Source organism: Micropterus salmoides, unplaced genomic scaffold, assembly GCF_014851395.1.
Source record: "Micropterus salmoides isolate LMB-PRFRI ecotype aquatic unplaced genomic scaffold, ASM1485139v1 Ms_hic_scaffold_18, whole genome shotgun sequence".
NCBI lineage: Eukaryota > Metazoa > Chordata > Actinopteri > Centrarchiformes > Centrarchidae > Micropterus > Micropterus salmoides.
This window is the reverse complement of record NW_024040928.1, coordinates 11349256-11371717: the sequence shown is the minus strand read 5'-3', so window position 1 is coordinate 11371717 and position 22462 is coordinate 11349256. Positions and strand designations below refer to the sequence as shown.

General features: G+C 42.9%; 1 protein-coding gene across 5 annotated transcripts in view; it reads left to right on the top strand.

Annotated features, from left to right (window-relative positions):
• The window catches only part of ino80 (INO80 complex ATPase subunit), a 37737-nt gene that overhangs the window by 8833 nt on the left and 6442 nt on the right, over nt 1-22462 (top strand). For all 5 annotated transcript variants that reach the window (XM_038727770.1, XM_038727768.1, XM_038727771.1 and 2 more), the window contains 15 exons: nt 92-177; nt 1379-1546; nt 1851-1984; nt 2338-2405; nt 2547-2640; nt 2864-3077; nt 5893-6033; nt 6649-6874; nt 14712-14839; nt 19395-19489; nt 20009-20081; nt 20615-20773; nt 20927-21029; nt 21155-21243; nt 22152-22307. In XM_038727770.1, coding sequence (XP_038583698.1) covers nt 92-177; nt 1379-1546; nt 1851-1984; nt 2338-2405; nt 2547-2640; nt 2864-3077; nt 5893-6033; nt 6649-6874; nt 14712-14839; nt 19395-19489; nt 20009-20081; nt 20615-20773; nt 20927-21029; nt 21155-21243; nt 22152-22307 — 1934 coding nt within the window. The remainder of the gene's footprint in view (nt 1-91; nt 178-1378; nt 1547-1850; nt 1985-2337; nt 2406-2546; nt 2641-2863; nt 3078-5892; nt 6034-6648; nt 6875-14711; nt 14840-19394; nt 19490-20008; nt 20082-20614; nt 20774-20926; nt 21030-21154; nt 21244-22151; nt 22308-22462) is intronic.

Sequence of the window (22462 nt, the reverse complement as noted above, 5' to 3'; positions counted from 1 at the left end):
TTGTGTGCCAACATGGAACTGTTATTTCTGCTCACTCTTGCATGTGATATGTTCTGTAGCTAAACATGATTGTTTGATGTTTGTGTTTCAGACCAACTTTCCAGACTGCACATGATACTTAAGCCTTTCATGCTGCGCCGAATCAAGAAGGATGTGGAAAACGAGCTCTCAGACAAGGTTGGGGAGCGAATTATTATTTATTTATTTATTTTTTACATTGAAGTAATATTACTAATATTATATTTGGGGAATGGTTTTTCACATGATGTCCTCTAGAATGAATTTAGGAAGATTTGGGTGTATGACGAGAAAATTATAAGATCTCGCCTGTCAGTCTGAGCACATTTAAAAAAAACAATATTCAACTCTTTATTTTATTTTACACACTACCATGGAGCCCTTATTCTTTCCTCTCCTGTTTAAACCTGCACCCTTCCTCTCCCATCTGTCTTCCTGTACACTTAACTGACACACAAAGTGTTGTAATAAGCTTGTGAGTGATGCTTGCGCTGGCAGATCCTCTTGACAGATGTTGGACTCGGGGTCTCTTGCTGTCACAAGCGGCACACACATGTACTCAGTCACACAACTGTGGGAGTCAAGAGGAATGGTAGAGTTCACCCCCATGCTTTCTCCTGTTTAGTCAGCGTGCTGAAGCTACTAAGTTCACTCGTGGTTCATGGTTGGGTTTTTATGGTTTGTTGCTGTTCAGTTTCACTGCTTTCATCAAAGCATTAAACTAGAAAAGATTCTGATGTGTGTGTGTGTGTATTAAGAATGTGGGTCAAGCTGGGCATGAATTCTGAACCCATAAATTCATGTTTTGTTGAGCCCATGTGAAAAGACTGTGTGTTCTGGAGGCATAACTTGGCAGTAATGCTGAATCATGTCTTTACTGAAGCCACATGTTAAATTATGCAGCCAGCATTTACTTTGTAAATCAATCCTTGTACACTACACGGGTCCAATTCAGAAACACTTCCATTCACTGTTGTCATATTACACAGCCTTCCTTTTTAATTTGACCGTAAAATGCAGGCAACCGGAGTAATTTAGTCATTACTCTTAAAGCCCGGAACTCAAGAAAGCAAATTCAAGAAAACCCTAGAGACAGTTTACAGTGTCACTGACCCAATAAAATAAATTTTTCTAATCATCCAGTTTTTAAGCAATGAAAATGTAAAACAATTAGTGATCTAAAATTCAACTCCACATATAGGAACTCCTCAATAAGCTTTCTTTTACTCAACTAAGAGAAACAAGATAGTCGTAATGATGGTGCTGTAGTCGCTCAGTTTCAGTAGCTCCTACTTTTGCCCTCTACAGGCATGTTTGTGTGTATCTGAATGTTGTAACTCGTGCTGCTCTACCTCGGCAGATTGAAATCCTGACTTACTGCCAGCTGACGTCCAGGCAGAGGTTGCTCTACCAGGCTCTGAGGAACAAGATCTCTATTGAGGATCTGCTGCAGTCCTCCATGGGCACGGCACAGCAGTCCCACAGCACCACCTCCTCCCTCATGAACCTGGTCATGCAGTTCAGGAAGGTATGAGCTGTGGCCTGCGTTAAGTTACCCTTCTGGTTTTAAGTGCAGAAATATAATAACGTAAAATGATTAGATGTAAAGGTTTTGATTGTTTTGTCAGCTCCATCAGTCGTGATGATTGATCACTGTTATTAGTCCTAATGATTTTAGCATTATTTTAAGTATCATATTATCAAAACTCGTTTTTTCCTACAGTGAATTTTAAAAGGAATTTCACTTGGCAGTCTTAAAACAAACATAAGCATCAGTAGTGCTGGTTCTTTATTCCTTCAAAATACACTGCCTGTGTTATGCTTGTGCGTAGGTGTGTAACCACCCTGACTTGTTTGAGCGCCAGGAGACACGCTCTCCCTTCCACATGTCCCTCAAGCCCTATGTCATGTCTAAATTCCTGTACCGCCATGGCCTCATCCACGCACACAACCAGGCCAAAAACAAGTAAGTTCTTCCATACAGGCACAGTATCTATATGTATGTACACACTCACAGACACACCTCACTTTGACAAGCATGCCCCAAATCCAATGAAAACAGGTCTATCTAAAGTGTTTTTAATTCGGTTAGGTTTTTTATTTAAAATTACTGTGTTTTGGCATTTGGGACTCTCAAAAGGCAGTTATCCCAAGAATAGCTCTTTTTTTTTTTTTTTTTTTTTTAAGAAAAGCTATTAAAACTCAGGAATATTGTGCGTTGATCTGGGATCTGCGTATCATCCCAAATTCTATTTTGTCTCTCTTGCTTTTTCTCACATTCAGCGGTGTAACTCTTGTCTGTCTCTTCATCCTCCTCAGATTACTTCAAGTGTTGTTGTCTCCTTTCTCACCAAATCACATCCAGCAGTCTCTCTTTCACAGAAAAGGTGAGCACGGGTTAAGCTTCAGAGGTACACAGCCATCCCACTTCCTCACTACCTCGATGTTTGCATTCATTCCTGCCTATTGACACTGTTTATTGTCTTTTCTTGTTCTCTTCATTCTTTATTCTGTTTTTACTGTTCCAGGTGATGACAAAGGAAGCTGTTTCTCCTTCCTGCGCTTCATCGACGTGTCACCAGCTGAGATGTCCAATCTCATGCTGCAAGGCACCTTAGTGAGGTGGGCTTCAAGTTCCCTTCTTCAGTCAGTGTTTGGACTGCCATTCAACAAGAACACAGAATCTAAATGTCTTTTAGCATCTCAAGAGGAGGCCGTATAGGCCAACTTTTTTACAGTAGTTATGGTAATAGCAAAATTATTAATAAAGTATTTCCTTGAACAAAAATGTTTAATTAAATTTTTCCTCTGCTTTTTTCCTCCTTCCTGCTATTTTCTTTCACAGATGGTTAGCCCTTTTTCTGTCCCTCAAAGCTGCTTATCGGCTCCACTGTCAACGCCTGTTTGGCCTTGAAGAAAGTCAGGAGGCAACCACAGACGGCGAGGGGGAGAGAGCGAGGTTACAGACCAGCAGTAAGTGTCTGTCTCGCAGGGACCTAATTCTGTGGCTGAACAGACCCACCAAGTTCCCAAACACGCACACCAGCCCTGTCCTACAGGTAAGAAACATACAAGACACACACGCTCAGACTAAAATCTATGTACAAGAGTGGCGAGAGTAGCCAGCTGCAGTATATGAGGGTGTATGAAAGACAGGTGAGATTGTCAATGATGTTGAAATTTTCCCCAGAGCCCCAGATCAGTGAGTGTTAGGCCACACAGCTTGCGCTCCGCCCCAGGCTTCCTATCCCTCCTGTGGAATTCAGTGTGGAACTCAGTCTCTGTAGCTCCGTGACCCAGTAACACTGTCCTCCCTCCCTCTGTATGTCTTCTCATCTGTACATCTGTGCAGGCAAGTGTCTTTCTGTACTTCTAATGGCAGAGAGGAAAGTCACATTTTAATGATAAAAATTTAGGAGTCTTTGATTTAAAGGAGACTAAAAGCCAATCTGCCAACCTCCAGAACAGGTACGCATCATCTGCAAATTTATCAAGGCACAGTTACTTGTTCACGTCGATATGGAACTCCTATTTGTTAATTTTATGGTGAGAGATGGAAACAGATTTGCTGACCGCCATTCCTTCAGCATCTCAAAGGCTCTAATGCTTACAGGAAATCTGAGGACAATGATGGTGGTGACAGGAGTTGGGAGTTAGTGCGCCGTCAGTTAGCTCATACAGCACCGATATGTTGCTGCTGGTTTGTGGACATGATTTGGAAATGACTTTTTTTTTGGTTCCATAAAACTATGCCGGTAGTTTAGCAGTCTGTAATATTTGTCTGTTGTAAATGTAGCACACAGCAGTTAGTTTCAGCTGCACTCAGATGCTTTCATATATGTTGGATTCTGCAGTTGAGAACCGCAGTTACACTGAAACAACACATATTTCCATAGCCCACATTTCTTCCTTCCTTTTTGTATTATTTGGCAAAATGGAAAACCAAGTGTTAGTGGGGAAGAGACAGTAGAAAGCATAGGTACCAGTTCAGATATATAGACCACCTCAAAAAAATGCATTAAACACACATCTCATCAAATATTTCACCCAGTGTTACCCATCGGCAGATATGTATACCAGAACCATCCTCTACCATATATAACTAAACATGCTGGGAGGAAAACACTTAGGAGAAAATGCTGTTGGGGTAATTCCATCCTCCTCTTCCTCTCTTGGCCTCATCATACTCACTCATTCAGCTGCCAAGCATCTTCGGTTCCCCCCAGAGCGGCTTTAGGATCGAAAGAGCAGAAAAATATAAGAGGCAAGTTGAAATATGAGAGAGAGACACCTGGAGAGCTAATGTTGTACGTATACTCTGTGACCACGCTGACCCCAGACGCCCACTTGAGCTTCTAGAAATTTCTCACTCAGCCAGTTTATGCCGATTTCCTTCAGCTCCCCATTTTTCTTTTGAAGCTATGTGCCTCTCCTCTCTTGTTGTTCATCTATCCCCGGCTGTGTACTTGACAGTGTGGTCAGTGTTGCTTTCAGCTTTCCTCCTCTTGAAGGATTGAGACAACCTGGCAACTCTGAATTAGGCGTGTGCCATATCATGTCATTCCCAATATATCAGTATACTTTTTAATATGATTAAAAAAAATACATTTTATGATAATGTAAGAAGAGCTAGAACAATGTAACAACAAAAGAAGGCAATATACAATATATAACTAATTGTGAGTTCTAAATGAAAAATATTTTCAATTTGTTTTGTCATATTGTGAAGAATATCATTATTGCAGAAATACCCTGAAATATCGTGATATTATTTTAGGGCCGTGTCAGATGCGGCCCACCCCTACTCTGAATACCTCCCTAACATGTTTTACTCGCATAGCTTTGAGGCACTGCTTCAAATGGGCTCTCTGTCCCTACCTGTCAGTTTCTCACGCTGTCCATCACAATATGAAGCACACATATCAGCCATATGTTTTATGATATATACTTACTGTACTTGTTTATTATATCTATTATAACAATCTGGTCAATTGTCTTTCAGGAACAATTCACACACAAAAACTCACATTAAAAATTAAATCTATTTTTCTCTCACTGAGTACCATATTTGTTTAAAGTGGTAAAAACTGTAATTGCTTCACTAAAATACAAGCCTTTTTTGTCATGCATTGGCTTCAGCAGCCAGTATCTGCACTGGTGTATTTCTGTAGTCAAGAAGCATGTTTTGGTCTTTAAATCCACTGCAGTAGAGTAATTTAGATGACCTGAACCTGGCTAGAAAATATGTCATTTTATAAACACTGCCATTAGATGGCACTGTGTATCCTCCGTTTTTGCAGTGTCACACAGTAATATACATATGACTTTTATATCCTTTAACGCCCACAACTGCATTATACTGTAATTATTCATCGTCATATCTTCAGCTTTAAACTTTGCTTCAGATGTATGTATAATGTATGGCTCGCCCAAAAGGTCTTTGCAGAAAAGATTACATGATCAGACACGCAGTTTATCCCGTGACATCTAAAATCATATAAGCTGCATAATCATATGTTTTACATAAGCATTTTAAGCATTCAGCAGAATTTTATATAACGTTTCAGGCATGTAACCAATGAAACTTAAATATATTGCCAATGCAGTTTATAAAAAAAACATGAGCACTGCACTCAGTAACCTCTGTAGGTTTAAAATTTTTTTACCTCTGTTTTGCAGCCTTTTATTCTTGCTTCTTATTTTTATTTATATTTTCTCTAATTTTGAAGATCAGGAGGTGCAACATCAGTTTTTATGTATTTGAAATTAGTAGCAATTTATTACATTTTACTTCTCAGATATCATCACTGTATTTGTGACATTTTGGCCTCAGTGAAGCATGAGATTAATGTAGATTTTGTATGTGTGTTTCAGGACCTGGTGTTCACAGCCCTCAGGCCTGGCATGATGGGACACACAGACGTGATGATCCACAGTCGAAATTCTGCCACCTACTCGCTGCGACCCTGCCAGCCTACACCGCCACCCAAGTTCCTGCTGGCTGCCACACCCAAGGTGTGTGTGTGTGTGTGTGTGAGAGAGAGAGAGAGAGAGAGAGCAAGTGGCCCAATAAAGGCACTCTTGGAGTCCTATGTGTTCTTGTGGACAGTGTTGTTGTGGTGTGTGTGTGTGTGTGTGTGTTGTCCCGTGTACAACAGACAAGCATTTGGGTGGTCGTGGAAAGGGAAGAGGGAAGCCCTGTGCATGTTGCCTTTGTAGCCTTTCAACAATGAGCACTTCTTATCTGTGAAGTGTGTGTGTGGTTGGGGTGACCGCTGCCGATTCCAGCTGTGTTTAAAACAAACACAGTGTCTAAAAAAGGGCTTTTTGCTCAAGTTGCCCAACAGTTGTTAAGCTTCCTCTTGCCATCCTCCTATACATACAAACACAAACACACAAAAATATACACACAGAACCTGCTGATTCAGTGAAAACAGGCTTCCTGCAGTGGTCTTCCCTCTAGTTTAGATCTCTAGGTGGTAAATTTGTAATAAGTAAACAAAAGCAAATGTTTTGAACAACAAAAACATACTTGTAACACATTATCGTAAAGTTGTACTTCTCTCCACCATGCGATATTGTCTTTTGTTTCAAATGTAGAAAAGCACGTCTTTCTTTGTGGTTTCCCAGGTGACAGCAGTTCCCATGGAGTGTTATTGTGACGATCGAAGTGCGGAGTACGAGTGGCGGGTAACGTGCAGTGGAGGGGGCACAGTCTTCAAACAGTGTTTCCTCTACGGCTCCCCTGAACTTGCCTCGGACTGGTGTATGAGAGCCAATGCGTTCCACCCACAGTGCCCTGGGGGTGTGATGGCTCTCTACCCACGACATGGATGGTCCTTCATACAAATACCTGGTAAGAACTTTATGTTTTCCTCCTTGTAGTGTTGTTGTTACACTCGGTCAGGTGTGCAGCTCTGCTGCTCACACTGGCTAACCTCATGCTACGTTGCTCAAGGGTAACACATTAATGAGCGTCCAGTGGTGAATAAGTATCAGGACAGCCGCAGTATGCATCACCGTGGGAAAAGACGGTCACGCTTGCTAGAACTAAGTGGACTATGTTTCAAAAATACAGATGACATTTTTAACAAAAAAGCCCATGACTTCAGTAATAGTAACCCATAGTTTGCTTTAGCTTAATCTATTCGAGTCATAATTAAATGATAGATTTATCGAATGGGTGACTTTTTGCCTGAAGGGTGAACAAGGGGCCCGTGGGAGAATCTACAGAGGCCAGTCCGGGATCAGCCGGGCATCAACCTCCTCTGTCACTGCCTGTCTGCCTGCCAGGCAGCCAATCCCTCACAATCTAATGGAACTGCTGAGATAAAGGGCTTCTGCAGAAGTTCACTCACATAAACACATACATGCTATTTCCACAAAGGTGTGAATACAGGGGTGTGAGTGTGTGTACGTGTGCTTACAAGCACTTTATCAGAAGAGCTTGGCTTTTTTTAAGTTAAGGGTCAGCTGGAGCAGAGTGGGAGCTGATTCACTGCCAGGGTTCAGCTGACTGATGGATGTCCAGGGTGAGAGAGGTCATTAGAGTTTTACAGACAACACTTCCCTTCTCACTGACCTGCTAAGCCCCTCTACCTATGATAAACTGTCTCTGTCAGGGATTATGATGACTGCTCTCTTTTTGTTTTGTGCAGTAACAGAGGTTCCTGGCAGAGAAAATGGACGCGTATACATATTTGATAACCCTTACTTACTGTAAGACACACTGTGACTTGATATTGTAATGCATTTACCATCACCTCTTTCACTTAACATGATATAAAATCTTTTAAATTCTGTAGAAACTCTTCTCACGGGAGAAACAATATTGTAATTCTCAATTTATTTTCCTCTTCTACCCATCTGTGTATACATAGTACATGTGAGAGTGTTTGTGTGTAAAAGTGAGAAACAAAACAAGTATTTGTGTGTCAGTGTGAGAACAGTCTGAAAGTTCTTGTGAAGTTATACGCAGGCAGACAAAGCGAGGAAGTTTAGCTACTGGTCATTGTTCAAGTGCTTAGTTAGGTAACACTAATAGATGGTCCGTGTGTGTGTGTGCGCGCGCGCGCGCCATTCGGGTCCGTTCAGGGAACTGTGCAGCGCTCACACAGGGCGTGAGGTGTCTCTCACCTCTCCGCACACACTCTCCCACGCTCGGCGGTGTTGCCTTTTATTCACACACAGGCCCGAGGACAAGCTTCACCTCCGTCTCTCCTGCTAGTGGACAGCGCGCTGATCTGAAATCAGTATCTGGCCACAGCCTCTCAGTCCGTCTGGTCTCCCACTTCTTTCTCAGCCTCAGTAGGAAGGAAGTGACCCAACGCGCCGGCACCCGTCCTCCGCTGAACACATTGTTGCCACATCAAGGCCCAGATATGTACAGTAGCTCAGCTGAAGTTTCCCACCCTCCCTCTCCTCTGCGCTCCCAGCCCCACACCTTTCAGAACAAATGGCAGAGCTGAATAACTGTTTGTTTTGAGCGCCATGGCGTGAGTACGGCTGCCCACTGATATCGACTGAGGGATCTAATCAGAGGGCTTATTAGGAATCAGGCCATAGAAGAGGAAAAAACAATTGAGGCTGTAATGTCTTGGAGCTCAGATTTTTTTTAGTTTTTTGATGTTACTGTTAATTTCCCCGTAGGAAAGTTTATCTACTCTGTTAATAACATCAGTATTGATGATGACCTGATCCTGCTGCACCTTTCTGACACCCCATCAGTGGAGATTACAGAGAAAGCAAAATCCATGCAGGGTATAGTCAGCCATGAACATGCAGTAATATGGTCTGAGCCCCCAGGACGCAACAGGAGAATAGTTTTTTTGTTTGTTTTTGTAAACTGTATTTGGAGAGACATTCCATTCTTGTTTGCTTCATTGCTCCAGTTCTGCGGTCGCCTCTCTTTCACTTTCCAGAAACTGCACATATGCTGCGAGATGTTACGCGTCAGGTCAAGAATCGGTTTGAAAGGGAATAGTTTTGAACTTGCGTGCTGTAGGCCCATTTGCAGAACATTCCAGTGTGACACCGAAATAACCCGTGCTTGCTGTCTCTGTGTGGCCCCTGTGTTGCTTTCAGTAATTAGAAGGAACCATTGGACAAAATCACGGCCTTCTCACTGTAGCGCAGACTCCTGACTCTTTTTCTAGCTTTATCGGGAGCTGGGAATTGACTGTGACTGCTGCGTGAGTGTAGATATGTGGAGACGAGAAAGGACTTGTGAATCAATCAGAGTATAAGAGGGAGAGAGACCAGTCATGTCTGGCCCAGCAGTCCACATCAGCCTGTGGGAAATGCAGTTCTGCCTTCCTGTCCTTCAAAGAAACTCAGCTCTCCAGCAAAATGGCAGGAAGCTTCCCCCAGCCCCCTGATAGATCGGCACAAAACAACACAGACGGCCAGCCTCACCACATCACCGTCTGACTCTGCCCCCCTCAATCTGCATTAAACTGGCACCAGTAACCATCCGCAGAATTTTTTGTTTGTTTGTTTTTTCCAGCAGAAAGAAAAAAAACCCCAAAGCATTCAGCCAAGTGTGTAAAGGGACAGAGAGATTTTGATTTCATAGTCCCAATTAATGTCTCCACAAGAAGGAAAAGGCTTGTTCACTGATATCTAAGAAACTTAAATCCCAAAGTAGACTGAAGGGGGAGACATTTGCCACGTTCTACCTCTACAACGGGATCTTTAAATATGGAAGGCAAGTAGTATCAAGCTCACTCTGTGCCTTACCCAGCTCACTTTCATCTGTGGTGTGTGTTGAGTCAGTGCTGGCCAGGGGGAGCTAGCAATAATCTATCTTAATGACAGAGTTCACAGTGGGCTGTTGTGGTGTGGTGAGGTCCCCCCTTATGAAACCCTGAGTCCTCATCAGACTGTCTGTCTCTTCCTCTGCTTAACGACTCCTAGAGAACCAAGAGAAGTGCTCTTCTCGCATGTCAGACAGTGATGTATTTGCAAACATGTTTTATATACACACACGCAGATCATCACTCACTTTCTGTTATGAAATAGTCACGCAGACAGATTTTTGGGCTTTCGGGAATGCATGTTTGGCGTTTGGCTTTGCTTCAGAGTGGAGATACTGTTCTAGGTGCCGACAGATTTTGGGGTAGCGTCTGTAAAACCTCAGCAAGCCCTAACAGGAAGCTAAAATCTCCTGTTTTTCTGTCAGTCACTTTCACTCCCAGCTTCCATAACCTCCCGCTGGCATCTGGCTCTTAGCTGTACTGACGCTGCGGCTGCGAGAGAAAATTAAGTTTGAGTCTGATTTTTGTCAATACATGCAAAAGCAGCAAAGTAGTGTCGGGCTAATATTTCCATCATCAGCAGTGCTGAACAAGTGTTGCCCATTGACTTATTGATTGCACAGTATAATGTATCATTATACAGTGAGGGGCTGATGCTCGGTTCGATCGTTGATTCGACCTAGTCTGTGGCCCCCCATCTGTCTCTCTTTCTCACATAACCATCCATCAATCTTCTTTCATCAGCTCCTGGGGTTTTGTTTTTTTTCATTCTGCAATCTCACTGCTGTTCATCTCCTTTTTTTTGATCGCATCTTGCCCGCCTCCCTCTCTGGTTAGGGCGGCTCCGCTCTTGGCTTTGGCTTTGGCAACAGCAGCAGCAGAGGGGAAGGGGACAGGACAGAAGATTGTAGCGGCATATTAATGAAATTAGCGCCGTAGTTGGTTTGGGAGTATCAGGCGCCAGGCACCAGGGTTGGGCCGGGGTTAATTAGCTGGCAGCAGGCCTCTAATTGGGTCAGGACCGTGTCAGGCCCCTGGCTCTGGCCCTACAGGGATTGGATTACACCGTTGGGGGACAGGCACTAGGGGGAGGGAGAGAGGGTGTGTAGGGGGGAACGGGAGCGGTAGAGAGAGTTTGTAGTAGTAGTAGAAGAGGGAGGGAAGGGAGGGTGCAGTGGATGTGGTAGAAAGGGGGGGAGAGAGAAGGGACAGGGGAGTGCAGCCTAATCCGCCAGCAGGAGGTAAGGATACGAGGATGGGGAGGGTGAAGCTGGCTGGGTGAATACCGCTGTTAGACTGGATTGGATTTAGGGGGGGCTATGAAAGGGGGGGCAGGGCAGGTGGTGAAGCTTGATATGTGTATCCATAGCAACGGCAGAGTGGTGTGACACCACATGGGATTTGCTTGTGTTTTGGGGTGTGGTCTTAACACAGTCCTTGTCCTCTTCAGTCCACAATTAGAAAGTTGTTTTGTGTCCATTTCAGTGCATTTTAAACCAGATTTTCATTTTGCCACACGTGTATTCAGTAAGAAATTTGTCATCCCAAATGTCCTGCTGTTTGGTTTTAGTGTGAGGTGATCTGAGGCTCCTTTTTGTTTTTCCATCAGCCAGTTACCATATACTGTATATGATCCTGTTACTATGAAAACTATTTTTGACTGAATTTTAATTGAACCAATCTTGAAGGCTCGTTCATTTAAAGCACCACACGAGTTAGATATATGGACATATCTATTTGAATCCCTCTAAGCCCTTCACAATTCATGTTACATACATGGTTACTACATCCACTTTGCTCACATTTATGACCTATGGTCATACATTTCACTTCAGCCACATGTAGCTTATAATGTAAGCCATAAGTGTTATGTTGGAATGAGACAGACCACCAAAGCCCTCCCAAATCGCAATTATTCATTTTCTTGGCCAGGCTTTATAGGGTATGGCTGCGATATTTAGAAATAGGGATTTTATGTAAGCACACTAAATGTTTTGAACTCGGCCACCTCCGTCTGCAAGCCACATTGCTGGGCTTTAGGGAGTTTGGATAGTTGCAGGGGTAGTTCTTTTTTCAAATAGCCAAATAGCCTCATTTCTGTTGGACGTCAGTTTCCCTGCTTTCCTTTGATTATTTAGCATATTATTTTGTACATTGTCATTTCTCTGTAGGTTGAATGCCACTGAGTTTCGAATGTTGATGTCGAGCTGAGGGCACTATTAGATCACTAAAATCTGATGGCTCAACTAGTACACAACGATTACAAATGTAGGAGATATCAGTGTAGTCAAATATCAGAAGGTGGCTTTCTGAAGGAGCAGAGCAGTTCGCCTATTAATGGTCACATTTATAATCCAGGCATAAACAAAAGGATTACCCTGAGTGACATGTCTCTTCATAGGAAAATAATAGTATCCAACTGCTTAATATGGGATTTTCAGATTTACAGTTTAAGCCTGTCAAGAATTAGTTTAAATACATACCAGGTTTAGTCCTCTTTGGCCATTAACAAATACTCACATAGAGGCTTTGACCCATCTTCAAACATGACATTGGAGTCCAGAGGCTTAAATATAATCTGCTAAACAGAAACAGATTGGTGGCAGCGGTTGAGCAATATTAACTTATATCTTTGCCAAGTGGTGGTTTGCATCTGGTTGGTTGGCAGTGTGACCCGCAGCGCTGATGTGTGTGCCCTTGACTGAGCAGCGGCCCTGGTTAGACTGGCACCTGCGGTCAGGAGGCCCCGTCTCATCTTAACCACAACATCACCGCCGCCGCCACCATGCTAATACCGCCTCACTGTAGCCGGAGCCACCACAGACCCCCCTCACTCTCCGTCTGTCCCTCTCTGTCTAGACCTTTTTTTCTTTTCTGCACATGTCTAATCCTCTGCATGTCTCACTCTCTCTTCCTTTAACTTTTCAATTCATCTACTTTCTTGACGCCAAGGCCAATTACAGGCCTTTGATGGCAGGATACAGTGTTTGTGTATCTCAGGGATTGCGGTGCGCTGGTCTCTTGGTATGCACCGATTGGAGCCACAGCAATGTAAAACAACTGCCTACCTTCCTGTAAATCTAGAGTTAAGTTGGATCTGCTTTAGATTTAGTTTATTGTCTCTTGCTATTTCTGTATTATTATCCTTTGTTCCTTTCCCCTTCTCTTTCTTAATATCTTGTACCCTTTGCTTCATCTTGCTTTGTGGAGTTTCCAAAAATTTTTGACTGACTTGGAGAATGTAACCCCCGCGACCCTGTACACAGGATAAGCGGTTGACGATGGATGGATGGAGAATGTAACAAGGAATGACAACAATAGTGAAATGCACATAAACTTTGCCCTAATACACCATCTATTTGCAAGAAAACTAAAGAAGTGAAATTAAAGACTTGAATATAACTTTGACTGAGAACTCATCCTGTCAACACTTGACCAGGGCCGAATATATTTGACAGGTTGACACCACTCCACAGTGACCTGTAGGTGAGCTTTCCAATACCTCCCCAGTATGTTTCCCTTGTTCATCTGTTCTATTAGTTCCTCTTTAACACCTCTACAGGGCCTGACCTTTTTGGGGGGGATATACTAGAGGGTCACAGGTCAGGGTTCAGCCTGAGTGCATATTAGCATAGAATGCTACTGGTTAAAAATAGAGAAAGATCCAGTTGGTTTTGTGAGTCTTGCTGGATCCTCAAGCGCACGTGATTGTCTTTCAAGCAACGACTTCATATCAGGGTTTTACAGATATTGTGGCAGGACGTTGTCGTATGCATGTATTATCACAGCCTCAGTTTAAATTTTCTAACCGTGTGTTTTGGATTAATGGAATGTGGTTTTAACGCGGTTGGTTACAATACATTGACAAAGCAAGGAAATAAGACTGGGAAATATTTATAATCCCTGGTTTTCGCTGCACAAAAGGTCTTGGGAACAAGTTTCCAACTCGAGTGAAGGACCTGATTCTCCCATTGGGGCTCTCTTGTAACCCTGGCCTGACCCTGGACCTGGCCTTAGGTTCTCCCCACACAGGGTCACGACCCCTTGGTCAAACACCGTAGTGTGCCTGTCACTGGGTCGATGGCTGCCTCCGGCCCTTTTCTCTTTCTGCCATTGTGCCGGATGATGATAATACCTCATCAGCTGGACATGGAGGGAACCACTTCAACAGCAGAGCCAGGGTCGGATTGCTCCCCATTTGCTCTCTGTGGACAATCATTTGAAGACACCTGATGTGAGCTTGGCTGTTAAGTGACCAAGAACAACTGCCGAGCCCTATTTGTTCGGCTTTTGTGCCATTGTGTGACATGGAGTGTAAATCAGTTTCTCCCAACTTCTCTCTTCTTTTTTTCTTCTCTCTCGCTCTCTCTTTATCAATTCAGTTCAAAGGGTTTTATTGGCATGAATGTTTCAAAAACAATGTTGCCAAACCATCAAAATATTTGGAGAGAGTCCAGTCAATAAGGGCACACGCTTTATTTAAACAATCCCCAGATCAGGGACAGATTTAGGAGGATTGATCCCGGGTTTATCCCCTCTGGTGAAAGTGTCTTTATTCTAGAGAATATAGTCTTATCGAAGACCTGTATTGAATAGGGAAGTGTTAATGACCTCTGAATTGATTGGACTGCTTTATCTGCCTGAAAGCAGATGTGTTACATTATAATATTATGAACACACTAAATATTTACAATAAGGGAAAGAGTTACATGCGTTGTTGATTTTGTTACATGAGGAAGTCCATTCTGGTAAATGATAAGTGATATATAGGTGTGGTTTTTTTAGTAACCCTCACCTAATTGACATATTGTGCAAGCTCACATATATGGATACAACCTCCCAAAAGGCATTTTTACATATTGTGCTGGACATTCTGACTGTGTAGAATGAGAGTAAATCCAGGTAGTTTGGGTTTTCACTTGTCTCTTCCTCTTGTAGATAAGGAGAGCCTGATCACGGAAAGTGGCAAGCTCCATACCTTGGATATCCTGTTGAGTCGGCTGAAGGCACAGGGACACAGAGTCCTCATCTACTCCCAGATGACCCGCATGATCGACCTGCTGGAGGTATAAACGCGCACACACACCTGCACATTACCATTATTTTGATTTGTTTACTAAACTATATTGAAATGAATTATTCATTTAATGCTCATGTGTACCAACTACCAAGAATAATCTTAAAAACGGATTGTTGTTAGCTGAAAAGACCTATCCATGTTGTTTCAAGCCAATTGTTGAACTGGTTCATTTCCACTGGTGAGGTATTGCGCTCCAGTACCTCCTAATCAGCCTGCCTGTCCCTCGTTAGTGCACTCATTAGAAGGCTAATTAACAGGTCAGGACTAATTAGTGGGGTCTCATCTGCAGGGGAGGCAGCCAGATGGGAGGGATGACTGGAAGGGGTGAGCAAAGAGTAGAGGTGGAGGGGAGAGGGGGAGATGGGAGTGGCATGGGCCCTTTGGGTTAGAAGAGGAAGATATTCTGCAGAAAACTGAAGACAATGGTAGTTGAGCGTGGCCGCTCTCCATAGGAAAACAATAGCGCAGAGCAAATTCTGCCAGCAGTCGTGTGTCTACAGCCTCGGTGCAGTACTCTATTGTTGCCTCCATATTTGTTAATATAACATCACTATGGAGCCAAAAGTCTTTGGCATGAAGTCATTGGGAATTCCTTACCCATTCACACGGTGCGGTCCTGTTTCCAAAGCCAAATCTTTTGACGGCAGATGGACCCAGCCCAGGTGGTTAAGGACTGTCTTCCTGTGTGTCTGGAAAACAGTGGGAATGCCTTGTGTTTAAGACCATAGGAAAACACTAGTGGCGAGAATGCTCAAGATGGATAATGCAGGCTAGTCATCCTGTGTTAATGTTCTTCTCACCAACTGTCCCACCTGTAGTCGTGTATCATTTTTCTGGTCTAATGAGGCAATATTACTTGGCCTTTTTATACCTCCACGCTGCCCACAGCCGTGGATGGAGATTGTTATTTATGTCAACTGTACATTTGTCTACGTGTAGCACCTTGTCACCAAAGCAAATTCCTCGTATGTGTAAAATTCTACTTGGCAATAAAACTCTTTCTGATTCTGGAGAGACATTATGTTTCCGGGTTGACTGCCCTCTGTCTGTCCCACTATTGTGAACGCGATATCTCAGGAACGTCTTGAGGAAATTTATTCAAATTTGCCACAAACGTCCGCTTAGACTCAAGGATGAACTGAACTAGAATTTGATGGTCAGAGGTCGAGGTCACTGGTCAACTTCACTCTGACATCATAATGATCTGCAAAAACACATAAAGCTCTCTCAGTCCTCTGTACTTTGTAAAAATAGTCCCCAAGTAAAGACAGCTTGTTTCTCCCTGGAAATTATTCACTGTAATCATACATTTTAATATAGTGATAATGTCCAGTTTCGTCATAAAACACACTTAAAAACCTTTTATTAAATTCCTACTTCACTACATATAATAAATGAGTCTATGCAGACATGGATGTAAACTTGACTGATTGGCGAAGGCATACAACCAGGAGGCAGCAATTCTAGTTTACAGTATAAGTGATCTCATATAGTCATCGGAGGCTGTGACAGCATCTCCTCTACTAATGGGTTAAAGAGATCCACGAATGAAATCATATATTCTCACAATCTGGCTTCAGTTTTCCTGGCCCATATTATTTTTCTTATTGGTTGGGCATAAAAATTCTGCAGATGGAGTTGATTTCCTAGACATGAGACTGTGACTAAGAGAGTAAAGGGGAGGCTGATGCTAATCTCTAATTAGCGTCATTGTTTTCGTCGCCGGTCGGCTGCCGGTTTTTCTGGTGACATCACGCCGTGGGGTGATGGATCGTTGAGATCCGGGTGGCCTGAATAAAAATAACATTGTTGGCTTTCTCTGGCAGCAGCTGATAGTGGAGCAGGACCGCCAAGTCACTGCCCCCCCTGCTTGAGTTGTGTGTCTGTGGCTGTTTAGATGGCACTTTACTGTACTGCAAGTCTGCGGCTTAGATTACAGTGCTGGTGGGGATGCCCGCACTGACTCTTTGGTATTGGAGCCAGCGGATTTTTCTCAAAGAATGCCGATTATGCACTGAACAAAATTATAAACGCAATGTTGTATGTTTTTACCCCCATTCATCATGAGCTGAACTCAAAGATCTAAGACTTTCTCTATTTACACAAAAGGCCTATTTCTCTCAAATATTGTTCACAAATCTGTTAAAATCTGTTCAGTGAGCACTTCTCCTTTGCCGAGATAATCCATCCACCTCACAAGTGTGGCTTATCAAGATGCTGATCAGACAGCATGGGTATTGCACAGGTGTGCCTTAGGCTGGCCACAATAAAAGGCTCGAAAATGTGCAATGCAACTCAACCACTGGCTGTTCATTCTGAGATTTGGGTGTGTTGTGCTTCTAGCTGCTAATGTAGCCTCGAGCCGCTAGCCTTAAGCAGGGATGAGCTGGTAAGCTCACTTCTTTCGAACTTTTTAAAAAACTTTTACTCTTCAGCCTCAACTAACACTGCTTTGAGTGACATCACTTGAAGTAATTTGTCTTTCATGCCGTTCCCTCTGGAGCCTCAAAGGGCTTCATACAATTTTTTTTTATTTTTTTTTTACATATGCAGTATTACTCCCCGAGATCGGTAAACAGACTTTGATGTATAAAAATCCCCTTTAAGTTAATTGTAGCACTCAAACAAGTTGTGATAGCTGTTCCATTCCCATGCTGGTAAAATATGTTGGTACGGTATGTATTATGGCGCTGAAAGCAGTTATGACATACTGGTGTGAATTGCAACTTCGCCCGAATGAAGTCTTCTATTATAGTGTTGGCAATATGCGCTGTTCGCTGGCTAAAAGTATTTATAGTGCCAATTCATGTTCTTTTTTTTTTTTCTTTTTTCTTTTTCAAGAAGTATTTTTTGCGGTTGTTGGGTTAGGAACAGACAGACCATGCACACTGTGTTCCCAACCTAAGAACTGCAATAAATACACCATGTGACCATGTATTTCTGAGAGCTTCTTTCTTGACTTTGGGGACTGATTATTGTCATTGGGAAATTGAGAACAACCTGGCTGCCACTTCTTGTTTTTTATAAGGGGTGGTTTTTATGCACATGCAAATCGCAACTCTGAAGATTTAAAGTAAAAATGCAATTTGAGCAGAGAAAGAGGAAATTTCATCATGCTTTTTAAACAAATTCGTCTTCTCCCTTGCCTCTCTCCTCCCGTACATCATTTCAGGTTTGTTTGTCAGACATCACAACTATAAATATTTTTTTAACTAAATATGATCCATTATAAGCTGAACAAGATTAACATTTTTCCAGTTAAAGGTTGACCTGAACCTATAACCAGATTTTTATAACATTTGCAATGGAACACATTAGTAAACCAGTGAAAAACTGCAAAAATACAGCAGTGTCACTTATGATTAACACCAGCTCAAACCCAATATGAAAGAAAATTGACAGCTTTTGAGGTATAGATTTCAGTGTGGCCGTGCTCTTGGAGAAAGTCCAGCAGCAGGACTCGACAAGTTTTAAAGCATGTCAGTTGGAGGTTGATGCAGATGAATCTTTGATTAAGAAGGCTGTGTAACGCTTTCACTAACAGCAACAATATCTGCAACATCCTGCTGGCGAGCCATCAAACCCCAATTCAACAAGGTCAGCAGCAGTTTGGCGAGCACCAGGCTAATGGTCCCTAATGTAGTGTTCACTCAGTGCAGATGGGGCTTTTGGCAACAGAGCCGGACACACAGAAAGAGGAGGGCAGGAGGCCTCGAGTGTCATGACAGGGGTTTGGGTGGGTCACAGAAAACATAGTGTCAAATCATTGATATCATTGGTAATGATTGTGAGAGGTGAGTTGTGACATGTGCCAGTAATTGTGACTGGTTCATTGCTTAGGGGGCACGGACATGTGTGATCGAGGAGGTCGAGGGTTCAGGGCAGTGCTTAACGAGAGATCAACGTGTCACCTCATCACTGCTGTTGCACTGTTGCACCCCTCCCATCAGACCTAACACACACACACTTAACACACAGAACAGCTTAGCAGACATTTGGGGGATAGGATATCAAATTCTGTGTTTCTCAATGTCTCTCTGGGCTGGGATTGAGGTTTCTACTCCAGCAAATGCGCATAAGAAATGTGGGATTCTGATATTTTGGACAGAAAGTTGCTGTCAGACAGAAATTCTAACATTTAAAGATTAGTATTTCTTGACCTTTGGAACTTGACAAGTAGACATGCAGGGCTTATCTGCCCTTCAGAGAAATACTTAAATAACCCTGCATATTTGAGACCTTATTAAATTCAGAAAAACAGTTTGAGTTTCCAGTTTTTTTTTTTTTAAACTCATGAGTCTGCAAGTTTGTGGGGTTTCAAAATCAGTAGTGAAGGGAATCCAGCAAGGTTTGGTCGCACAAATCCATGAATTCAAAAACGTTATTTATGAATTTCCTGCAGGACTGGACCCACTTCTTTTCATTAAAGCAGTTTACTTATCTACTGAACTGGGAGCAAAGGAATAAAGTAGGGCAGGCTAAGTAAAACACCACATACTTGTCTCACCAGTTTTCTTAATTATTTTGTCCCTTCTCTCCAGGAATACATGGTTTACCGTAAGCATACCTACATGCGTCTCGATGGCTCCTCCAAGATTTCTGAGCGCAGAGACATGGTGGCAGACTTCCAGAGCCGGTGGGTAAAGACAAATATGATCTACAGTGTGTTCGTGTGTAAGCGAGTGTGCGCATGAAACCAAACACCTAACTAACTGTAAATCTGCCTTTTTTGTATATTGCAGCAATCAGTGAACAGTTTAATCTTAACATGTGTACGTCCAAATATGTGTGTGCGTATATGTGATTCCACATGCTCTGGTTTACATTAGCGTGCAGCTCTGAGGCGCCGGTGTTGCTCTGTTGTAGTGGGTGGAGGTGAGAGGGTATGTGCTTTATTGAAACAGCTGTCCTCTGCAACGCTTTCATTTCACATGCCTCTCTTCTTTCTGAGTTTTAATAGGCTACAGCATATCATTGTGAATCATTCCCAGGTTTGCTGCCAAGTCTGAGTTGTCATTTCTACGAAGGGTTCTTAACTTACATTGTAACTTCGTTTTCTGCCATGCTATACTGTATGTGGCTATTTGTGCTGTACAGTTGTAAATGATATCTTTCGATTTTGTGTCCCCCCCCCCCCCCCCACTGCCCTCTGTAGGACGGATATCTTTGTCTTTCTGCTGAGTACGAGGGCTGGAGGGCTTGGCATTAACCTGACTGCTGCTGACACTGTGAGTCGCCGACACGCTGAAGGAAAAACAATTCACTCATAAAATATTAACACTAATATTTCCTAAATGCACAAAAAGCCAGTGCAGTGTACATTCTCTGCCATGTGTTTTTCTTTTGCTAGCAGAGTCAGAAAGGAGTCACGGTAGTTTGAGACAACCAGTGTTTCAGCATTAATAACACGCTGACATAATGACAGTAAACTATGGATGTGTGTGCACATGCATATATAAATGATGTCTCTCTCTGTTTATCTAAATATGTCAGCATAATATCCCTTTGTGTCCCTATAGCTCTGTTCAAGTGGGATTAGCTTTCATAACAATGAATTTGAAGTGACTGTTAACACAGCACATCTGTCATGTTGTAGGCCAATTCACATGGGGTAACGCATCCCTGAAATTAGTCTCAGAAATTATAGAGGAGAGAGTGTCCAAGTTGTGTCCATGCTGCCATCACACAAATTAAACTATGTGGTAAACAATAACAGTACAGTGGGATTAAAAAATAAAGTTTCTTTTTGGTTTTCCTTCAGGTTATCTTCTATGACAGTGACTGGAACCCCACAGTGGACCAGCAGGCCATGGACAGAGCTCACAGGCTGGGTCAAACCAAGCAGGTCACTGTGTATCGTCTTATCTGTCAGGGTTCCATCGAGGAGAGGATCCTGCAGCGTGCCAAGGAGAAAAGCGAGGTCTGAAACTCGGCCACTCATTCATACTACGCACAACATACCAGTAAATAAACAACACAAGTAATAGGGCGGCAGTATTTCGACAGCGTTCATCACACTGCAAATGTGAATTCATTACTGTCGATTAATGCTCGATTGTTCTTGTGTAATAAGATCCAACGGGTGGTGATCTCTGGAGGCAACTTCAAACCAGACACACTCAAACCCAAAGAGGTGGTCAGCCTGCTGTTGGAAGATGATGAGCTGGAGAATAAATGTGAGTGTGACACATGTTTGTCCTGATTTAGTTGTGTTTTCTTTGCACAAAAGCTAACCTTTACCCTAACTGTAAGGAAGGAAGAAAATAAACAAATCAATACATTTTTGTGTCTTCTCCTGTAGTGCGTCAGAGGCAGGAGGAGAAGAGGCAGCAGGAGGAGAGCAGCAAGGTGAAAGAGCGCAAGAGAAAGAGGGAGAAATATGCCGAGAAGGTACAGTACAACATGACCAGCAGGAACCTCAAACGTCAGCTGTCTTTCGGTCACAGTCTGCAGTTGTATGGTTGGTTTAGAAAAGAATGTGTAGAATAAAAAAATGAAAAAAGGAAGGATCAAATATTGGATCTAAAAAGAAAAGTAATGAGGCGAGAAAGGAGGGAATGTGATAATGGAGGAAGAAAAGGAGCGGCCCATTGAGCCTGCATTAACACCTTACCGCTACTGACTCCACATGTGTTAATTTTGTGCTAGTGAGAAATCACGGGGGTCATTCATATCAAAAAGGTTCATCCTATGAATTAGATAATAAAATATCCTTTGTGCACAGTTGATATTTTGGCCCAAGGGTGTCCAGAAGGGAAAGGGTTCAACCTCTGGGCAGCATGAAATTGCTCAGCAAAAGTAATTGCAATTTGGCAACTAAAATTTAATGCGTCTTTTGTAGTGTAAACTTTGTCCTGATGGCGAAGTTAAAGAAAACATCAGAGAATCACCAAAAACATTAGGATTTGTTATCTGGGGACCACAATTATTGACAGCAAATTTCACAGACATCCATCCATTCGTTTGAGATACCTTGTCCTGGATTTGAGTAGTGCTAGATGTGAGGTCAGCGGAGGTCACCAAAACCATTAGATGTCATCCTCTGGGGACCGTATCCATACCAGGTTTCATGACAATCTGGCCCGCACTTGTCGAGTTATCCTGATCTGGACTCGCAATCTGGACCCAGACACACAGACCAACCTACTGAGCACTCGACATAGATGTCCTTAGGCCTTGTGGAGACTGAGGGATGTGAGATTTAGATACAAGGAATCGAATGGGTGCAAAAATGTATGAAACCTAACCCGTCATCTCAACCCTCTCACGCTCCACCCTTTTCTGTTTCTAACCTGCAGAAGAAGAACGAGGAGTCCGAGAACAAGAGGAAAAAGGAGGTGAACCTGGTCATCTCTCATGCGCCCTCTGCTGACAACTCCAACCTGTCTGCAGATGGAGATGACTCCTTCATCAGTGTGGAGATGGACTCGGCCATGCCCAGTCCATTTAGTGAGGTGAGGGAATCCCGAGGAGGGGGGGGGAGTGAGTGAGTGAGTGTCAAAAAAAAAAAAAAAAAATGAAGGAAGTTGAGGAGGAGGGAAATACTGTATATGACTGATTTGTTACAGAGTATGGTAATGGACCCTCCTTCAACTCACATTGGCACTGT